Source organism: Equus asinus, chromosome 23, assembly GCF_041296235.1.
Source record: "Equus asinus isolate D_3611 breed Donkey chromosome 23, EquAss-T2T_v2, whole genome shotgun sequence".
Taxonomy (NCBI): domain Eukaryota; kingdom Metazoa; phylum Chordata; class Mammalia; order Perissodactyla; family Equidae; genus Equus; species Equus asinus.
Genome location: NC_091812.1, coordinates 47,770,961 through 47,786,627, shown reverse-complemented (window position 1 = coordinate 47,786,627; position 15,667 = coordinate 47,770,961). Strand labels below are relative to the sequence as shown.

The 15,667-nt window shown below is 40.7% G+C and overlaps 1 protein-coding gene across 22 annotated transcripts in view; it reads left to right on the top strand.

Moving 5' to 3' along the window:
• The window catches only part of TTC39B (tetratricopeptide repeat domain 39B), a 130,793-nt gene that overhangs the window by 67,880 nt on the left and 47,246 nt on the right, over positions 1 to 15,667 (top strand). For 11 of the 22 annotated variants that reach the window (XM_070495384.1, XM_070495381.1, XM_070495386.1 and 8 more), the window contains 2 exons: positions 6,235 to 6,330; positions 8,452 to 8,550. In XM_070495384.1, coding sequence (XP_070351485.1) covers positions 6,235 to 6,330; positions 8,452 to 8,550 — 195 coding nt within the window. The remainder of the gene's footprint in view (positions 1 to 6,234; positions 6,331 to 8,451; positions 8,551 to 15,667) is intronic. The other 11 variants (XM_070495389.1, XM_070495397.1, XM_070495394.1 and 8 more) reach the window with 1 other exon arrangement.

The window sequence follows — 15,667 nt, the reverse complement described above, 5'->3', positions numbered from 1 at the left end:
TCCTGTTGGAAAAGGTGAGCACAGGGACAAAAACAAAAACTACCAACTACTTATAAGAGATGTCTTCCTAAGTCATGAACCTAGTTTCTTCCACTGGCAAAGCAAAAGCACCGTGGGCCAATGACGTCTGGTCAGCAGCCAGTCGCTTGGGGCTGTCCCTGAGACAAGGGGCTCAGGCAGCTGCAGGACAGCTTCCAAGAGGGGCCTTTAGCCAGGGGCCAGTGTGCCACAGGCGAGACATCCACTTGGGACATTGTCCCATCTGGGTCGCCAAATTGATACTGAACCTGAAGTGAGTTTGCTCACCCGTTGCACAGCACTTCAATCTCTGACACTGGGTATAGTGGAAGAAAGTAGGAATTTTATTATTGTACAGCACTGAGCAAGGAGAGAGGGTAGCTAATGCTGAAATCCCAAACTCCCCAAAAAGCCTAAAGGAAGGGTTTTTATTTGGGGTTTTAGGTAGGGGAAGGGGAGCATATGGCCTTGCTGGTTGGAGCTTTCCCACCAGCCTGTCTTTGGCCTGGAGACTACTTGCAGAGAGGAGGGAGCCCATGACCTTGCTGGTCAGCAGCTTTCCCACCAGCTTGTAGCTCCTTGTGGGGAGGAGATAACGAATCCAGGTGCTTGTCCTTGCCTGTGTCTGTCTCCATGGAGGAAAGTGGATTCTGGAGCTAGGAAGCCAGGGAGTAAGCAGGGAATGAGTGCTTTGGTTTTAGCCCCATATGTGCTGGGTTTAATGTAGGGAAACCGATACCAGGGCTGGTATCAAAAGTAGATTAGTGGTTGCCTAGGACTAGTGGTGGAGGGGGAAATGGAGAGTGACTGTTGATGGACAGATACAGGGTTTCTTTTGGGTGACAAAATATTGCAAGATTCGATTGTGGTGATAGTTTGTCACCTCTACGAATATACTGAAAACCATTGATCGTATACTTTAAATGGGTGAATTGTATAGTCTGTGAATTTCGTTTCAATCAGACTTTTTTTTTTCTTTTAAGATTTTATTTTTTATTTTTTCCTTTTTCTCCCCAATGCCCCCCGGTACATAGTTGTGTATTCTTCGTTGTGGGTTCTTCTAGTTGTGGCATGTGGGACGCTGCCTCAGCGTGGTCTGATGAGCAGTGCCATGTCCGCGCCCAGGATTCGAACCAACGAAACACTGGGCCGCCTGCAGCGGAGCGCGCGAACTTAACCACTCGGCCACGGGGCCAGCCCCTCAATCAGCCTTTTTAAAAATTAAAAAAAAATTAGAGTAGTAAAAACAAAGCAAAATAAGGACATATTTTCCGACATACTAAATCTGTAATTGAAATATGACGTGTTGTTTTTTTAGCCTCTGTCAACCCAATAACAATATTTTTCACTAGCTAAAAATACATTTCTTCTAACGTCTGACTGTAACATCTAGGTTATGCTCAGGAGTGGAACAGTCAAGTCATTCTATTCAGTTATGTTTTTAAGAACTGTGCTTACTTTGGTGATACAAATTCTAAAATCGAAGCAATATAGGGAATGTTTAGCATGACTTTTTTGCAAGGTTACGTGTATCTCAGTATAGTGCTCCAGGTATTAAAAACCTTTATTGAAGGAAATCAGAGAAGACCTGAATAAATGTGTATAGATGTGAAAATGTAATATTGTAAAGCCAGCAGTTCTTTGCAAAGTTCTCTAGAATTGTAATGAAGTCCCAGTCAAAACCGTTGTAGGACTTTTCTTGTACCTTTACAATAACGGATTCTAAAATTCATAAATAAGAATGAAAGTGCAATAATATCATTACCCCCAGTACCACCCAAAAAAAGGGCATTTGGTAGAGGACTTGCCCCATTGGCATGTAGTGTATAAGCAAGCCATGATAATGAAAATTATGTGACTGGTGCAGAGAGAGGCAAACATGTGAATGAGACAAACCAATGCCTGGAAACAGACCTGTGCCCGTGTGGAAACTCGCCCTGCATTAGAGATGGCAGTATTATTCGGTATGTCAAAGTGTAAAAATTATAGAATGAACACAGCAAGATGGTACAACTGGTTCAAGAGCATTTGGGAAACTGAAGAAAGAATTTTGGAATGAGATTTATCGTATGCAAAACTGGTTTACCTCCTGTCGACAAAGATAATCCATAACCAATCTATAAATGAAAATTTGGGTAAGTTTATTCTGAGCCAAAATGTGAGGACCATGGCCTGGGACCTTTCTTCCTGAAGGAAGAAAGGGCACCAAAGAACTGGGGTGTACAGAGTGGTTATATACCCTCAAAGAGGATGTTTCGCATATGACTGAAATGTCCCTTTTACAGTAGTCACAAGACTGCTCTGTTGGCACAGCAATTGATGGACACAGCAGGGTGGCAGTTCTGTTGTCTCGAGCTGGGTGGTCACAGGTGAGCACAGCAGTCAGTTCCTAGCCTAGGGAAAGATGCTTATCCTTAAGGAAATGCCAATATGGGGGGAAGTTGCACCTTTATCTTAAGGGCATTTGTGCTTGCCATAGTCAGTGTTTAAAGCAGATATACAGTGCATTCTCAATGGCCATGTCAGGCTCTTTTGGAAAAGCAAAGTCAGACTGAAGTAGGTTTACACCCAATGGCTTCCTCATATACTCCAATATATCCTATTGCTTGCCATTTCTATTTGTCACTTCTACAAGGCAATTAAACCATAAGCTTACCAGACAAATTATTTGCATGTTTATGGGACAAAAAATGTACAAGTTAACATAATATTTTACAGAATATAGACCTTAATCAGTAGCAAATAGCAAATCAAACAAAGGTATATCCCTTAGAGAATGAAATATTCCTTGGGTGGGCCTGTTAGTCCTCCAAGATGACATCGAGAGCTCATGTGGTCTTCCTTTTTGTCTTAGTTCTAAGCTAAGGAGTAGTTGAAGGAAGAGTCATTCACTGGTGTTGGGATAATTGCCTATGCATATGGGAAACAATTAAATTTAGCTCACCCTGTACACAAAATGGATTCCAGATATACTTTTGTGTTATTTTATTATATTATTTTCTCCATGTATTTGAAACATTTATCATAAAGAAAACAAGAAAATAGGTTCTTGATGAAATACTAGATAGTAGTTTAAATGAGTAAATTAGGTCTCTATTAAAAACGTGTGGTTGAATAAAAAATCACTTTGTAGCATGGTACACTTATTGTGATATTAACATAAATTTTAAAATACTATAGAATTTCTGGGACTCCAAGGAACTAATCTAAAATTTTTTTTGTTAAAGATCGGCACCTGAGCTATCAACTGTTGCCAATCTTCTTTTTTTTTTTTCCTGCTTTTTCTCCCCAAATTCCCCCAGTACATAGTTGTATACTCTAGTTGTGGGTCCTTCTAGTTGTGGCACATGGGATACCACCTCAGCATGGCCTGAGGAGCTGTCCCATGTCCATGCCCGGGATCCAAACCAGCGAAACCCTGGGCCACTAAAGCAGAGCATGCGAACTTAACCACTTGGCCATGGGGCTAGCCCCTAAACTTTTATACTTCAGAAAAAAATGAATAAAATCTAATATTATTTTATTAGTACTTATTAAGTTCTGCTAAATTCAAGCCTATGGTGCCTGGTAAAAATACTATAATTGTAGCTTTGAAACATGCAACATTTACCTGGTACGACAGACTTGATTTTAGCAGAACTTAATAAATTTTACTGTTTTATTTATATAATATGTCAAATCATTGGGGGAAAGATGCGGTCTTTTAAAAATTATCTTGGGAAAAATGGCAAAAGATTAGGAAAAAAATGCACAGCACAGTCTGATACTGTATATGCAAATTATAAATGGGTCAACAAAGTAAAGATTAAGAAGTAACAGCACTGGTAAAATTATGTTATATAATCTTTGTTAAGGGAAGGTGTTTCTAAGTATGCCCTAAAAATCAGAAATGTTAAAGAAAAGAGATTAGTTTTGATTACATAGAAATTTCAGTATTGGGGAGAATTTTATAATTAAAGCTAAAGGTAAAGGAGAAACTAGGGTGCATTTTTACAGGGACATTTCAGAGACCATGATTTTGTAGCTCTTACAAATGAATCTGGAAGAGAACAGATGGGCAAGAATGGTCCAAAAGGGCAGACAGCCGTTTGAATGTGTCCGTTCCTCTGTCCCTACTGCTGGCTGAGAGTCTAGTTTACGTAGGTGCTTAGTGCTTCCTCTCTTTTCCTGGTAAAAAGTTCTTGTGATGGAAAGTAACCTGCCTGCAAGCTAAATTTTCCCTTATTTGTGGAGTTTTCTTCCCTTCCACCACCCCACACCCAGCCACCCCGCGAGAACATTTTCTTGTAACCTTACATCTACAATTTAGGAAACTTGATATGTTTGAGATAAGGTGAATGTTGAATATAAAACAGTATAGGGTATTGGGAAGTCTGAAAGTTGGGATGTAATCAAATTCCACTTAACTGAGGGCATTGTACATCTTAGAATTAAGGAAAAAAAGCTTCCCTAAAGGAATAGTCAATAATCCTCTCTTCCTTATGGCATGGACATGGGAAGTGAATGGAAATGAGAAATTGGTGGTTCTGTTATGATACGGGGTGGGACTTATTCTTAAACTCTGTGGAAGTTTCCTTCTCTTGAATGGACCTGCCTCCATGTGTGTCTGTGGTGGTAGCTCTGGGTCAGAGAAGTGGCCTAAGATTCTGCAAACCAAATCAGTGTCCACCTCCTCTATGTCACTTAAGTATTTTGTGGTGTATATATAATGGCAAATGAAGCAGCAGTTTATTAAAAATAAGATACTTTACAAAATACATGCCCTTAAACTCAAAAATTTATCTTTAGGAAATAATCAGGTAAGTGAGTAAAGAGGCTTATTAAGTATTGTTTATAATCAGAAAATATTGGGAGCAACCTACATCGCCCAAAATGAGGGACAGGTAACAAATTATGTTATTTCCATTGAACAGTATGCTGTGCAGACAGTAACTATGATAAAGCACTTCTATTGAGAAGAAAAGATTCTGGATAAGTTAAGTGTATAGTGAAGGAAACCAGACTATATCACCCCAAAACATGCCTCTTTGACATAAAAATCGTTTTGACCTTGTTAAAAAACAAAATTAAACTGAGTGAATTTGAAGATCTAATTGGTTTTATTCAGCAGTTCATGAATTGTGCAGCATCCCATCTAGCAAGGAGAGAGAAAGGAGCTCCAAGGAGCTGTCCAAGGTGGAGAGCTTTTGTAGGCAGAGGGGGCAGAAAGACAGTTTCTAACAAAGTGGGTTGTTTCAGGCAAAGTTAGCTTCCTTTGGAGGAAGAGCTGGGGTCTGTCATGCAGGTTACTGCCCTCACTAGTGCTGATCACATCATTCCAGATTGACTGGTTAAAGGTCGCTTTCCTGGGAGCGGCCGAAAGTGCAATTAGGTTAGAGATTATGTCTTGGTTTGTTGTCTTGAGACAGAGGACTCCATTTTGGGCCTGGTTTTTTTTTTGTTTTCTTTTGTTTTTTTAACAAGCCAAAGGCAGTTAAGCAGTAAACGCTGACCAAATTCGCCCTTTTCTATCTAAAGTCAGGAAGTAAATTCTCCTGTGACTGGAGACAGACTCTTTCCAGCACAGACAATCTGCAAACAGACCTTATTAAACTAACTCTTATCTTTCTAGTTACTTCTTCACCGTTTCCTACCCATGGCCCAACCCCTTGGTCTTATCAGTTCTTCACCAATTTATTGTTTCTGTGTCTAAAAGTTTTCAAAGCTTCCTGCTCTGGTCACTTCTTCAGGTCTTTGTTTGCATATGAAGCCTCATGTAAAAATTCCATAAAATTTGTATGCTTTTCTCCTGTTGTCAGTTCAATTTTCAGACTCAGCCAGGAACCCTAAGAGGATGGAGGAGAACTGTTTGCTCCCCTACAATAATATTCCATTTTAATGAAATATGAAAATAGATGTATAGGTTTACTTGGGAAGGATGTATACAAGGCACAATGCTATGTTTTTGGTGGAGCGCTTTGGAGGGTGATTTCAATTAACTTCTTTTTTGTGTCCTAGAATAAAGAGAAAAATAAGTTTATTTTATTGGGGCTGTATTTTAGGAGTGTTCACCACGTAACCGAGTAGATTTTTTGCTATTTGATTTTCAAAATTGCTAAGAAATGGAGGTGACATATAGTGAATAATTGAAGGGCTTGTGTTGTGTCCTTGAATTTATGTAGACTTTTCCTGTAAGACAAAGAAATAAAAACCTCCCTCTGCCTTTTTTATTAACAGGTCTTCTCGTGCAGATATGGCAACAAGCAGCCACTACTTTGCATCACTTGATACAAAACAGGCATCTGGACAGCACAGATCATCCAGTGTGAGCAGGTCAGGAAGAAGGTGTGGGCCTTCCTGGGGGACCAGGGGTGCAGTGCAACCCTTCGGTGAATTGTACTGTTGATGTTAGGGCGTGGCTTTGTGTTTCACTGACCGGTTGGAGGGGAAGAGGTCCTGGCAGGTGTAGTGCCATTTTACAGATTAAGGAAGGAGCCTCAGAGCTGCTAATGCACCCACTGAAGAGGTGGCACCGTTACATAAAAGCAGAGACAAAACTAAATTCAGCTTTTTGGGCACAGCTCCCTTATGAGTCTTTTTCATCTTAAAATTTTTTAACCATTAATTTTATTGTAAAATAATAGAACCACCTTGCCAAGCATCAGGGAAAGTAGAGGAAAGAAGACACATCAATCATAATTATGACTACTTTTAACACAGACTGTTAGAATTTTGGTGTATTTCATCTCAGTCTTTTCCCTAGGCTTGTGCTTCTTGAAAAAGATGTAACTATAGGCTTTTCCTTGAATATTGCATTATAGTTACTTTTCTACTTATATTCTTCTCATAACCTTGGCTTGAAAGTGCATTTTAAGAAATGTTCATTGTAGAAAATTCAGGAAATATGGAAAAGCACAAAAGAGAGAATGACATTTGTATTACCATCACCATAACTATTTTTTGGTGTGTATCCTTTCTTCTTCTCTTCATAGATAGATATTAAATTTTTTTGCTTAATTGGGGTCATATTAAATATACTATTTAGTACCCTTTTTAAAACAATATATCGTGACATTTTTCCTTTCCATTAAATATTTTTTATAATATCACATTTAATTGCTCAGTACTTTTCATTTTTCACCCGTTCTAGAGTTAATTTAACCAGTTGTTTCTTTTGAACATGTAGCTAGTTCCTTTGTCAGTTATTAAGGCAACTCTGTTAAAGCTATTTTTTAGTACCATGGGAAAGTGCTTTGCATCTATCCTTACAGGTTTATGAAACTTTAGATTATACAGCAGATCTTTAGCACTTTGGATTTTGCATTTGAAATTTGAGCTATTTATGAGTGTGTTCATTACACTCACGGACTTGGCGGTTTGTCTCAGGACTCATCCCCACAATATAAGGAAGCGGTGCGATAATATGAAGATTGAGAAATGGAGATGAAATTGGAAATAACTTCTCAAAATCTGAAGGCATTTATTTTCCTCATTACTATTTTATTCACTATGTCCCTGCTCATGGAAATCTGAGCTTTCTTCAGAAATAGGTGTTCTCCCCTCAGAGTTATCCTCTAACTCATCTGATAGTTTCCTATGTAACTATTGCATCATTTATAATGCTGAGTTTGAAAGCTGTAATAAAATAAGTTAAAAAATTACTACTGAAAATAGTAATAAATACAGGGCGTGACGTTTGGAGAGCTCTGGGCTGGATGTGTAGACTGGGGCTCTTCAGCATATATGTAGTTGTTGAATTTGTGAACTGAAAATGCTATTTCCAAGAGAGAGCAAATGAGAAAAGAATGGGGGAAGGAACCTTCAGAATACAGATGTCAATGGGACGGCTGAGGGAATGAGAGTTTAAGAAAGAGCTGTGGAGATGTGTGAGAGAGGGAAACTCCATGAGATAGTGGCTGCAGGACAGCAGGGGGTTTAGGGGAGGGGGTGAGTTCTGGAATCTGGTCCATGGAGCTGGGTGTGGCAAAGAGGTCTGCACAGATACAGGCTAAAACGTGTCCTTTGCATTTTGTAATTGGGTCATCAGGGACCTTTAGCTTGCAGGGTCTCAGGACAGTTGAGGCGGGAGCCAGTCTGGGGTGGCTGAAGATGCATGGGAGGTGGGGATATAGGAAAAGTGTCGACTCCTTTTTGACGCTCTTGCCTACGATGAGGAAGAGTGGGAGAAGTTGTATGTTAGGAGAAAAAACCAAGATTGAGGGAAAGTTATCTTTTTTGCTTTAAATAGGAGTGAATGAGATTTGTGCGAGTTTCTGAGTTGGGAAGGGGTCAGACAGGAAGAGGTTAAAGAAATACAAAGGAAGAAATGGAGGGGGGAACGGAAGAAAATTTAGAGACCTATTCAAGTATAGTATTAGCATTTGTAGGTTTCATAGCCTTTTTCTTTTAAAAAATTAAACAATAAAAATTCCTGCTCTGCCTTTTAATCAACAGGTCTTGTAGTGCATTTGTAAAAACAAGCACTTATAAATGTGTTCTGGAAGAGCCTCAAAGGACACCTGCAAAGTGGAGCGAAGCTTCAGACTTGGACAAGTATGTAGGTAGTTAGATTGCACAGAACGTGGTACTCCTCCTGTGACTCCTCCCTCCACAGATACCTAATGTATTTGCTCCTCAACACAAAGTTGTGAGGCGGTCAAGGAGGGAGTTTTGGCCAGTGGTTATCGAATGAGCGATCTCGGATGTCAAGGGACATACCCAAGGTGCACAACCGGGTAGTGGTTGAATTGCATCTTGATGCTCTGTCTTCTCATTTCCAGGCCAGTGCACCTTTAACCAACCCATTTTCCTCCCTGGTTATAATTTCTCTCGGTTGAGTCTTACAAAATGTTTTGACAATTCATGATTTCTTTTGATTGTACTTCACCTTGAAAGAGCCAGGAGAGAGTCTTCCCATATAAGGATCCTGGTGTCCAGAGAAGAACATGGCTAACTAGGATGGCTTGCAACTCTGAAATTCTGAGTTTGAGTTTATTGCTGGTGTCCTTACAGGGCACCAGTCACAAAGTTTCAGACGTGTAAGTTTTGTGTTCATCACTTCTTTTTTTATTTTTTTAAGATTGGTACCTGGGCTGACAACTGTTGCCAATCTTTTTTTTTTAAGGATTGGCACCTGGGCTAACAGCTGTTGCCAATCTTTTTTTTTTCTTTCTCTGCTTTATCTCCCCAAAACCCCCTGTACACAGTTGTATATCTTAGTTGCAGGTCCTTCTAGTTGTGGGATGTGGGACGCCGCCTCAACGTGGCCTGATGAGTGGTGCCATGTCCGCGCCCAGGATCTGAACCCTGGGCCGCCGCAGCGGAGCGTGTGAACTTAACCACTCGGCCACGGAGCCAGCCCCAATCACTTCTAATCTTTTGACACACTAGTTGTAGAAGCAACTGTGCGAAGGTCTCTTGAAAAAATGAAGAAAGACTTTCCACTCTGGCCCAGAACTTTCCTATCATTTCCTCCTCTTACCATATCTCTTTATTAGAGTTGAGAGACATGTTGTTTGGTCTTCAAAGGTGTATTTTTCCGTGGGAAATGGAATGATGACAAGGTTGCCCACTTTACAATCTCTAAGATAAAGTATATTTTGTCTTCTTGATCTACTTCAGAAATTTATCAAAAGCAGGAAGCAGAACAGGGGTTTAGGGTCTCAGGATTAAAGGAAGGGAGAGCAAACGTTTTATAGACTTTTCTATACTTCATTTACTAAGCCTAGATTGTCATCTCGGCATGGGCACAGACCATTGGTGACTTTACTTACTTAATAAAAGTTGGCAATGGAGAATCCCAGAGTTATGCAGGGAGTTCTGGTCACCTAGGAGGCCGAGTTCCAGAGACTGCTTAGTGGATGAGCCATTTTCCAATGGCTAAATCATTAAGGTTATGGCCAGCTTTTGACTAGGGGTTTGTGAGAGAAAAGGAGACCCTCTCTTGGATTGGTTAGTAACAATGTAAAATTTAACCTACTGAACTGTACACTTAAAAATAAAGATAGTAATTTTTATGTTACGTGTATTCTCCCACAATTAAAGAAAAAGAGAAAGAAAGAAGGCCCAGATATCATTATGTAGAATTCAACCAAGCTTTCTTTGACCTCCTTCTTTGTCTTAGAAAGGTGCTAGGTACATTTTCCATGAGTTTAAGACATCTATCCCATCCCCTCTTGGGAAGATCCCTGCCTCCTCTCCCTTGGGTAATTAAGGAGAAGTTGTACCCCGAGTGTCTGTAGTCTGGGTGACCAGCCATAGGTGCTTCTGCGCCTCTGGATTCCACACACAACATTGGCCTTGAGCTCTCGAGGGCAGGGAGATCTGGAGTCCTCAGTACAGATAGGATCTTGGATTTACTTGGAAAAGAACCTTGGATACTCCCACACACAGTAGTAAAGGTAAGTTCTCTGAATAGTAAGCTGTTGTCCCACTACTATTCTGTGCCTACAAATCTTAAGTGTTTAGTTCTTTTCTTGAAAGAAGTGTCTCTTTTTGCCCTAAGTCTAGAGCCAATTGAGTTATTGGTGAAGGGGTCAGATCTATACAGATCAAACTCTCAGCTTTATTATTCCTAAGACTGTATTGGAGGATGCAGCTTAGATGCAAGTGGAGAAATGGGATTTTGACATACCCTGAATGAAATTTAGGCCCTAAATTGTAAGCTTCCCTTGTGAGGATGATGATGGTGGTGGCATTGCAGAGAGCATAGACTATTTCTCTACAAGAAAGGGGCTGGGTCACGCATGCCCACTTTTTTTTTTTTTCCCCCAACTCCCCAGTCAGATAACTCTTCTCCCAGAGGAGGAGTGAAAAGAGAAGAAAGAGTCCAGGAGTGTTAGTTCAGCCAAGTCCCCCTCAAGGAAGTCTGAGGAGGGGGAGGAAATGTCCCTCCCTCACAGTTGTTACCTTCCAAGTCATCTATTAGTTTCCTAGGTAGCTGCTGTAATATTTTCAGCTTACATCACCATTTACAATGCTCACTATCCTTAGTTGAAAACTGGTTACTATTGAGCCTTTATTACATAGAGGTGGATTTAAAATAAATTCGTATTAGAGACGTTTTTGGGCAATTCTAAAATGTTAACAGCTATTCAACTGGATGTGCAATTATTTTAAATAATTGATTTTATGAAGTACGGGAATCCAGTGAAAATGTAAAGACTAATTTAGAGGAATTCAGAAGTAAAGCATCATCATATATTGATTTTGTAGACTTTTGTTGATTTTAACACAAATCATAAAAATCCCCTCTGTGCCTTGTAATCAACAGGTCTCGTGAATCAGATATGGTAATAGTACGTCATGAGATTATGAGCAAAGTACAGAGAAACTACCAGATCAGAAAGTATAAGTGCATATGTGGTTCTTATCAGGTGAGGCTGGGCAGTTTGATACTCCTGGAGAATTATATTAGTGCCTCAATATATATAAATGCTTATACTTTTATTTCCATGAGTGTACCTGATTTTTATAACTACCTTATAAAATAGTAACAGCAGCCTTGACTATCCCCAACTTACAGATAAGGAAACAAACTTTAAGAGATAAAGTGGGTTGTTCAAGCTTATAGAGCTGGAAAGTGGTGGAGATAAGACTTTTTTGTTTTTCTTTCAAGTATTACTTTTATGTTTTAAGATTTTTATAAATGTTTTTCACCATAAAAGTAAAATGGACAGAATTCAGATAATTTGGAAAGGGGAGAAAAAAGTCACCCGTTATCTCTTTACCCAGCGTAAGTCAGTATAATTGAGTTCTCAGAGGGTAGAAAGAAAATCTCCAGGTAAATAATTGAAAATGGCATTAGGAGTCTGAGATGTGGTTAAGCTAGGACCACAGTTCAGTGGAATCGGTACATATGGGAAATCTTTGATTGCGGCTGTTGAGGCAAAGGGGATCCTGGGCCCCTGGATAAAGTTGAAACTTTCTCTGGATGCACTTAGCAAAGAATCCAGAATTTCTATCTGCCTTCCGTTTCCTTGATCCGTAATAGCCCTTCTCTCCTTTTACCACACACACATCCTCAAATCTTCATAAAAAATAAAATTCTGACATGTTGACTGTCTTATGAAGAATATAACCTTAATGTTCCAAATGGCTCAGTTTTCTCTTCTCTTTGCTCTTATAGTTAGTAAGGTTTTAATAAGAAAAACTCCTTATAGAAAATAATGCTTCAAATGTTCTGAACTTATTTTTATTCCTCCCGTCTTTCATGTTGATATGTTATTCTTTCCCCACTCTGATCATTGGTATAACTTGTATTATATAATTGATTAGCTAAACAAGTTACTATTAAAATAAATCCCTTTAATTAGTTATGTACTTGACAGCTCTGAATTATTGAAGGCTATTCAGTTACTTACAAAATAATGATAATAATAGCTGACATTACTTGAGGACTTCTGTGTGGCAATACATTAAGTACATTATGTGCATTAACAGCACAGCCTATGAAGTGGGTACTTTTACTAGTGGGTCTGGTTTACAGATGAGGAAACCAAGTGCCAGGGAAGAAAAGTGACTTGCCATGCTCAGATATAGCTAAAGGTGGAGGCAGGAAATGAATAAAAGGAGTCTGGTCCCAGAACCCACATCCTCATCCACGATGTTAAGTGAAGCTTGCTTGCAACCAAGCTTATTAAGCGGTTAATAAAGGAAGAAATGGAATTGGCATGTAAGCGATAATACTAGTATAATCCTGAATTCTTTATAAGTTATATATTGGTTTTGTCTGTTTTTCCTTTTTAGAATATAAGACTAAAAACTTTGTTCTCCCTTTCAATGAACGTATCTTCTAAATTAGAAGCAAGAAGAAAGAGTCTTCACTTTACGGAAGGTGTATATTAAGAAAGGCACCTGGGTGGGGGCTCCAACAGATCAAGAATATGAGTGTGTAGTCCCTCTGGGATGGGCTGAGCACCATGGCTCTTGGAGAATTACACACGGTTGTTAATTTGCGTGGGGCTTGGAGGTTCACAAAACACGCTTGTAGCGCCCACTGCCTTTGTATCTCAGCACACATGTTGATGAGCCTCATGCAAGATACTTGGCTGTTATTAAATAGCCATGCTCATCCTTCCAGTCTGGTTGGACAAGTGTGGTGGGGCTGGGCAGAGGAGTTTTAACTTCATGGTGTGGGCAGCCATTTTAGGTTCTTAATCCGAGGAGGCAGGGTGATGAACATCTGTTGTAGGAAGAGTACTCTGATAGTGGTATCCAGGATGCATGAAAAAGAATGAATATTACCTGGGAACTTGTGGGGCCCACCCCAGGCCTACTGAGTCAGAAACACAGGGTGAGGCCCAGCAGTATGTTTTAACAAGCCCTCCAGGTGAGTGTAGTGTGTGCTGAAGTTTGAGAACCTTTGCTGAATCAAAGCGGTAGTGCGAAGGCATTCTTAGAGACAGTTTCAGAATTCAGATTTGAGGTGATGAGAGTCTCAATTAAAGTAATGGCAGTGGAGATGGAGAGAACAGCTGACTCCAAGAGATGTATGAGACGTCCTGGTCGGGACTGAACTTGTTCTCTTGGTCGTTCCTTGCAGAACACGTGGTAGCACCGGTATTGTGGAGGGTGGTCTTAATTTCATGTGAATGTCTTAGTAAACCACTTACAAGGGTTGAGCTAAGTGTGTTTGGAGGTGCTGAGCTCCCGCATTGTTTATCCCTGTAAGCTGGGGCATTTAAGTGTATGCTCCCAGGTGACAGTGTGGCCAGCTGAAATGCACAGGTGGGTGGTTGTTTGGCAAGGGGACCAGTATCTGTTCACAGCCCATTTCCTGGTAATAAAGGATGAGCTGTAACCTGAGAGAACTGGTGGGAGGGAAGATTTAAGAGAACAGGTGGGAGGTACAACTGGAAAATCTAATAGTTGAAGGAAGGGGTGATTAGTAAGAGAGTGGGGATTTCTGAGCCAAAGTATTTCCTTTTGTTCTCAGAATAAAAATCCATCCTCTCTGTGACTGTTCTGTCTGCTTTCTGTCTTCATTTTCTCCTGCTCTGCCTTGCTCACCACATTCTCAGCTTAGAATCTCTCCCTCTACCCCAACCTAGATATTACCATGGCTGCCTCCATTTTCCAGCTCTTGAATGTCACCCTTTTGGAGAGCTTTCCATGACCATCCTCATTAATGTTGGGCCTCTCCTCCACCCTTCCAAACCAGCTTCTCTGCCAGAGTACTTATCCCCATCTGACATGATCTTAGTCAGCTACTGATCTCCTTGTGTAAGTCAGCCCCCCTCCCCCAGGAGAAGGAAAGCCCGTTTAGAGCCGGGATCCTGTGTGTCTTGTTCATTGCTGTATTCCCAGCACCTAGAAGGCTGCCTGGCATGTACTTAGCGCTCCATAAGTATTCATCCCATGAATGAATTCTACATAGAGATTTGCTTGGGCGGGGGTAGGAAATGGAGGGAGAAATGGGTCTGCTGACACAGGCAACAAATGATGACTAACTTGGACTGGGTAGAGGAGAAGAAACAGGATAAATCCAAGAGACGTTCAGGAAGTAACACTGACATTTGGTGAGGGACTGATATGAGAGGTACCAGGGAACTTTGTTGTGAAAAGTTTTCCTGCGAGAGGTTTGTGAACTCCTTGCATTCTTATTTGATCTCTTTATTCTCTGGAAACATAAGGGCAAAGTAATTCTGTATTAGTCAGGGTTCTCCAGAAAAATAGAACCAATAAGATATATGTATATGAATATGTGAGTATATATAAGGAGATTTATCGTGGGAATTGGCTCACGTGATTATGGAGGCCGAGAAGTCCCGCAATCGGCTATCTACAAGCTGAAGAATCAGGAAAGCCAGTGGTGCCGTTTAGTCCAAGTCTGAAGGCCCAAGAACCAGGAGCACGAGAGAGCAGATGATGGATGTCCCAGCTCAAACACAGAGCATGCAAATTCACCCTTCCTCTATTCTGTTCTATTCTGTTCTATTCTGGCCCTCAGTGGATTGGATGGTGCCCGTTCACATTGGGGAGGGTCATCTGCCTTACTCAGTTCACTAATTCAAAAGCTAATCTCTTCCGGAAACACCCTCATAGATGCACCCAGAAATAATGTTGTACCAGCTCTCTGGACATCCCTTAGCCCAGTCAAGTTGACACCTAAAATTAACCATCACAAATTCTCAGCTCTCCAGCTACCCCTCCACCGAGAGCTTGTCTTATTTCTGCACCACCTGAGAGGAGGTGTAAACTCTAGGCATGAGGAATTCTCAGTTTCTACCCCGAGCAGCTCTACCTACCCACCCACCCACGCACCCACTTAGCAATGCTTATTGAGTATGTACTATGTTATAGATACCACCCACCGAAGACACTGGTGGCATGGCAGTGACAAAAACAACCTCTTTGCATTTATATCCTAGAGAGGAAAGACAAAGATAAACATGAGCACAAATACGTGCACGGGATACTTAATAAGTGGTATGGAGCAAACCCAACAGGGAGACGGGACTGAGAGGGGTCAGCGAGGCAGCTCTGAGTTGGTGCTTTTTAAGCTGAGATCTGAATAACAGGAAGGGACCAGCCATGAGAAGACCTGGGGGCAGAGTGGTTTCCTGTGGGACCTTCAGAACCCATTTCTGGTGGACAAGTAACTGAAGTGAGATTTTGTTTTCATGCTTGAAAGAATGAATTTAGAGAGGTTGGTGGCATGGAAATTCAA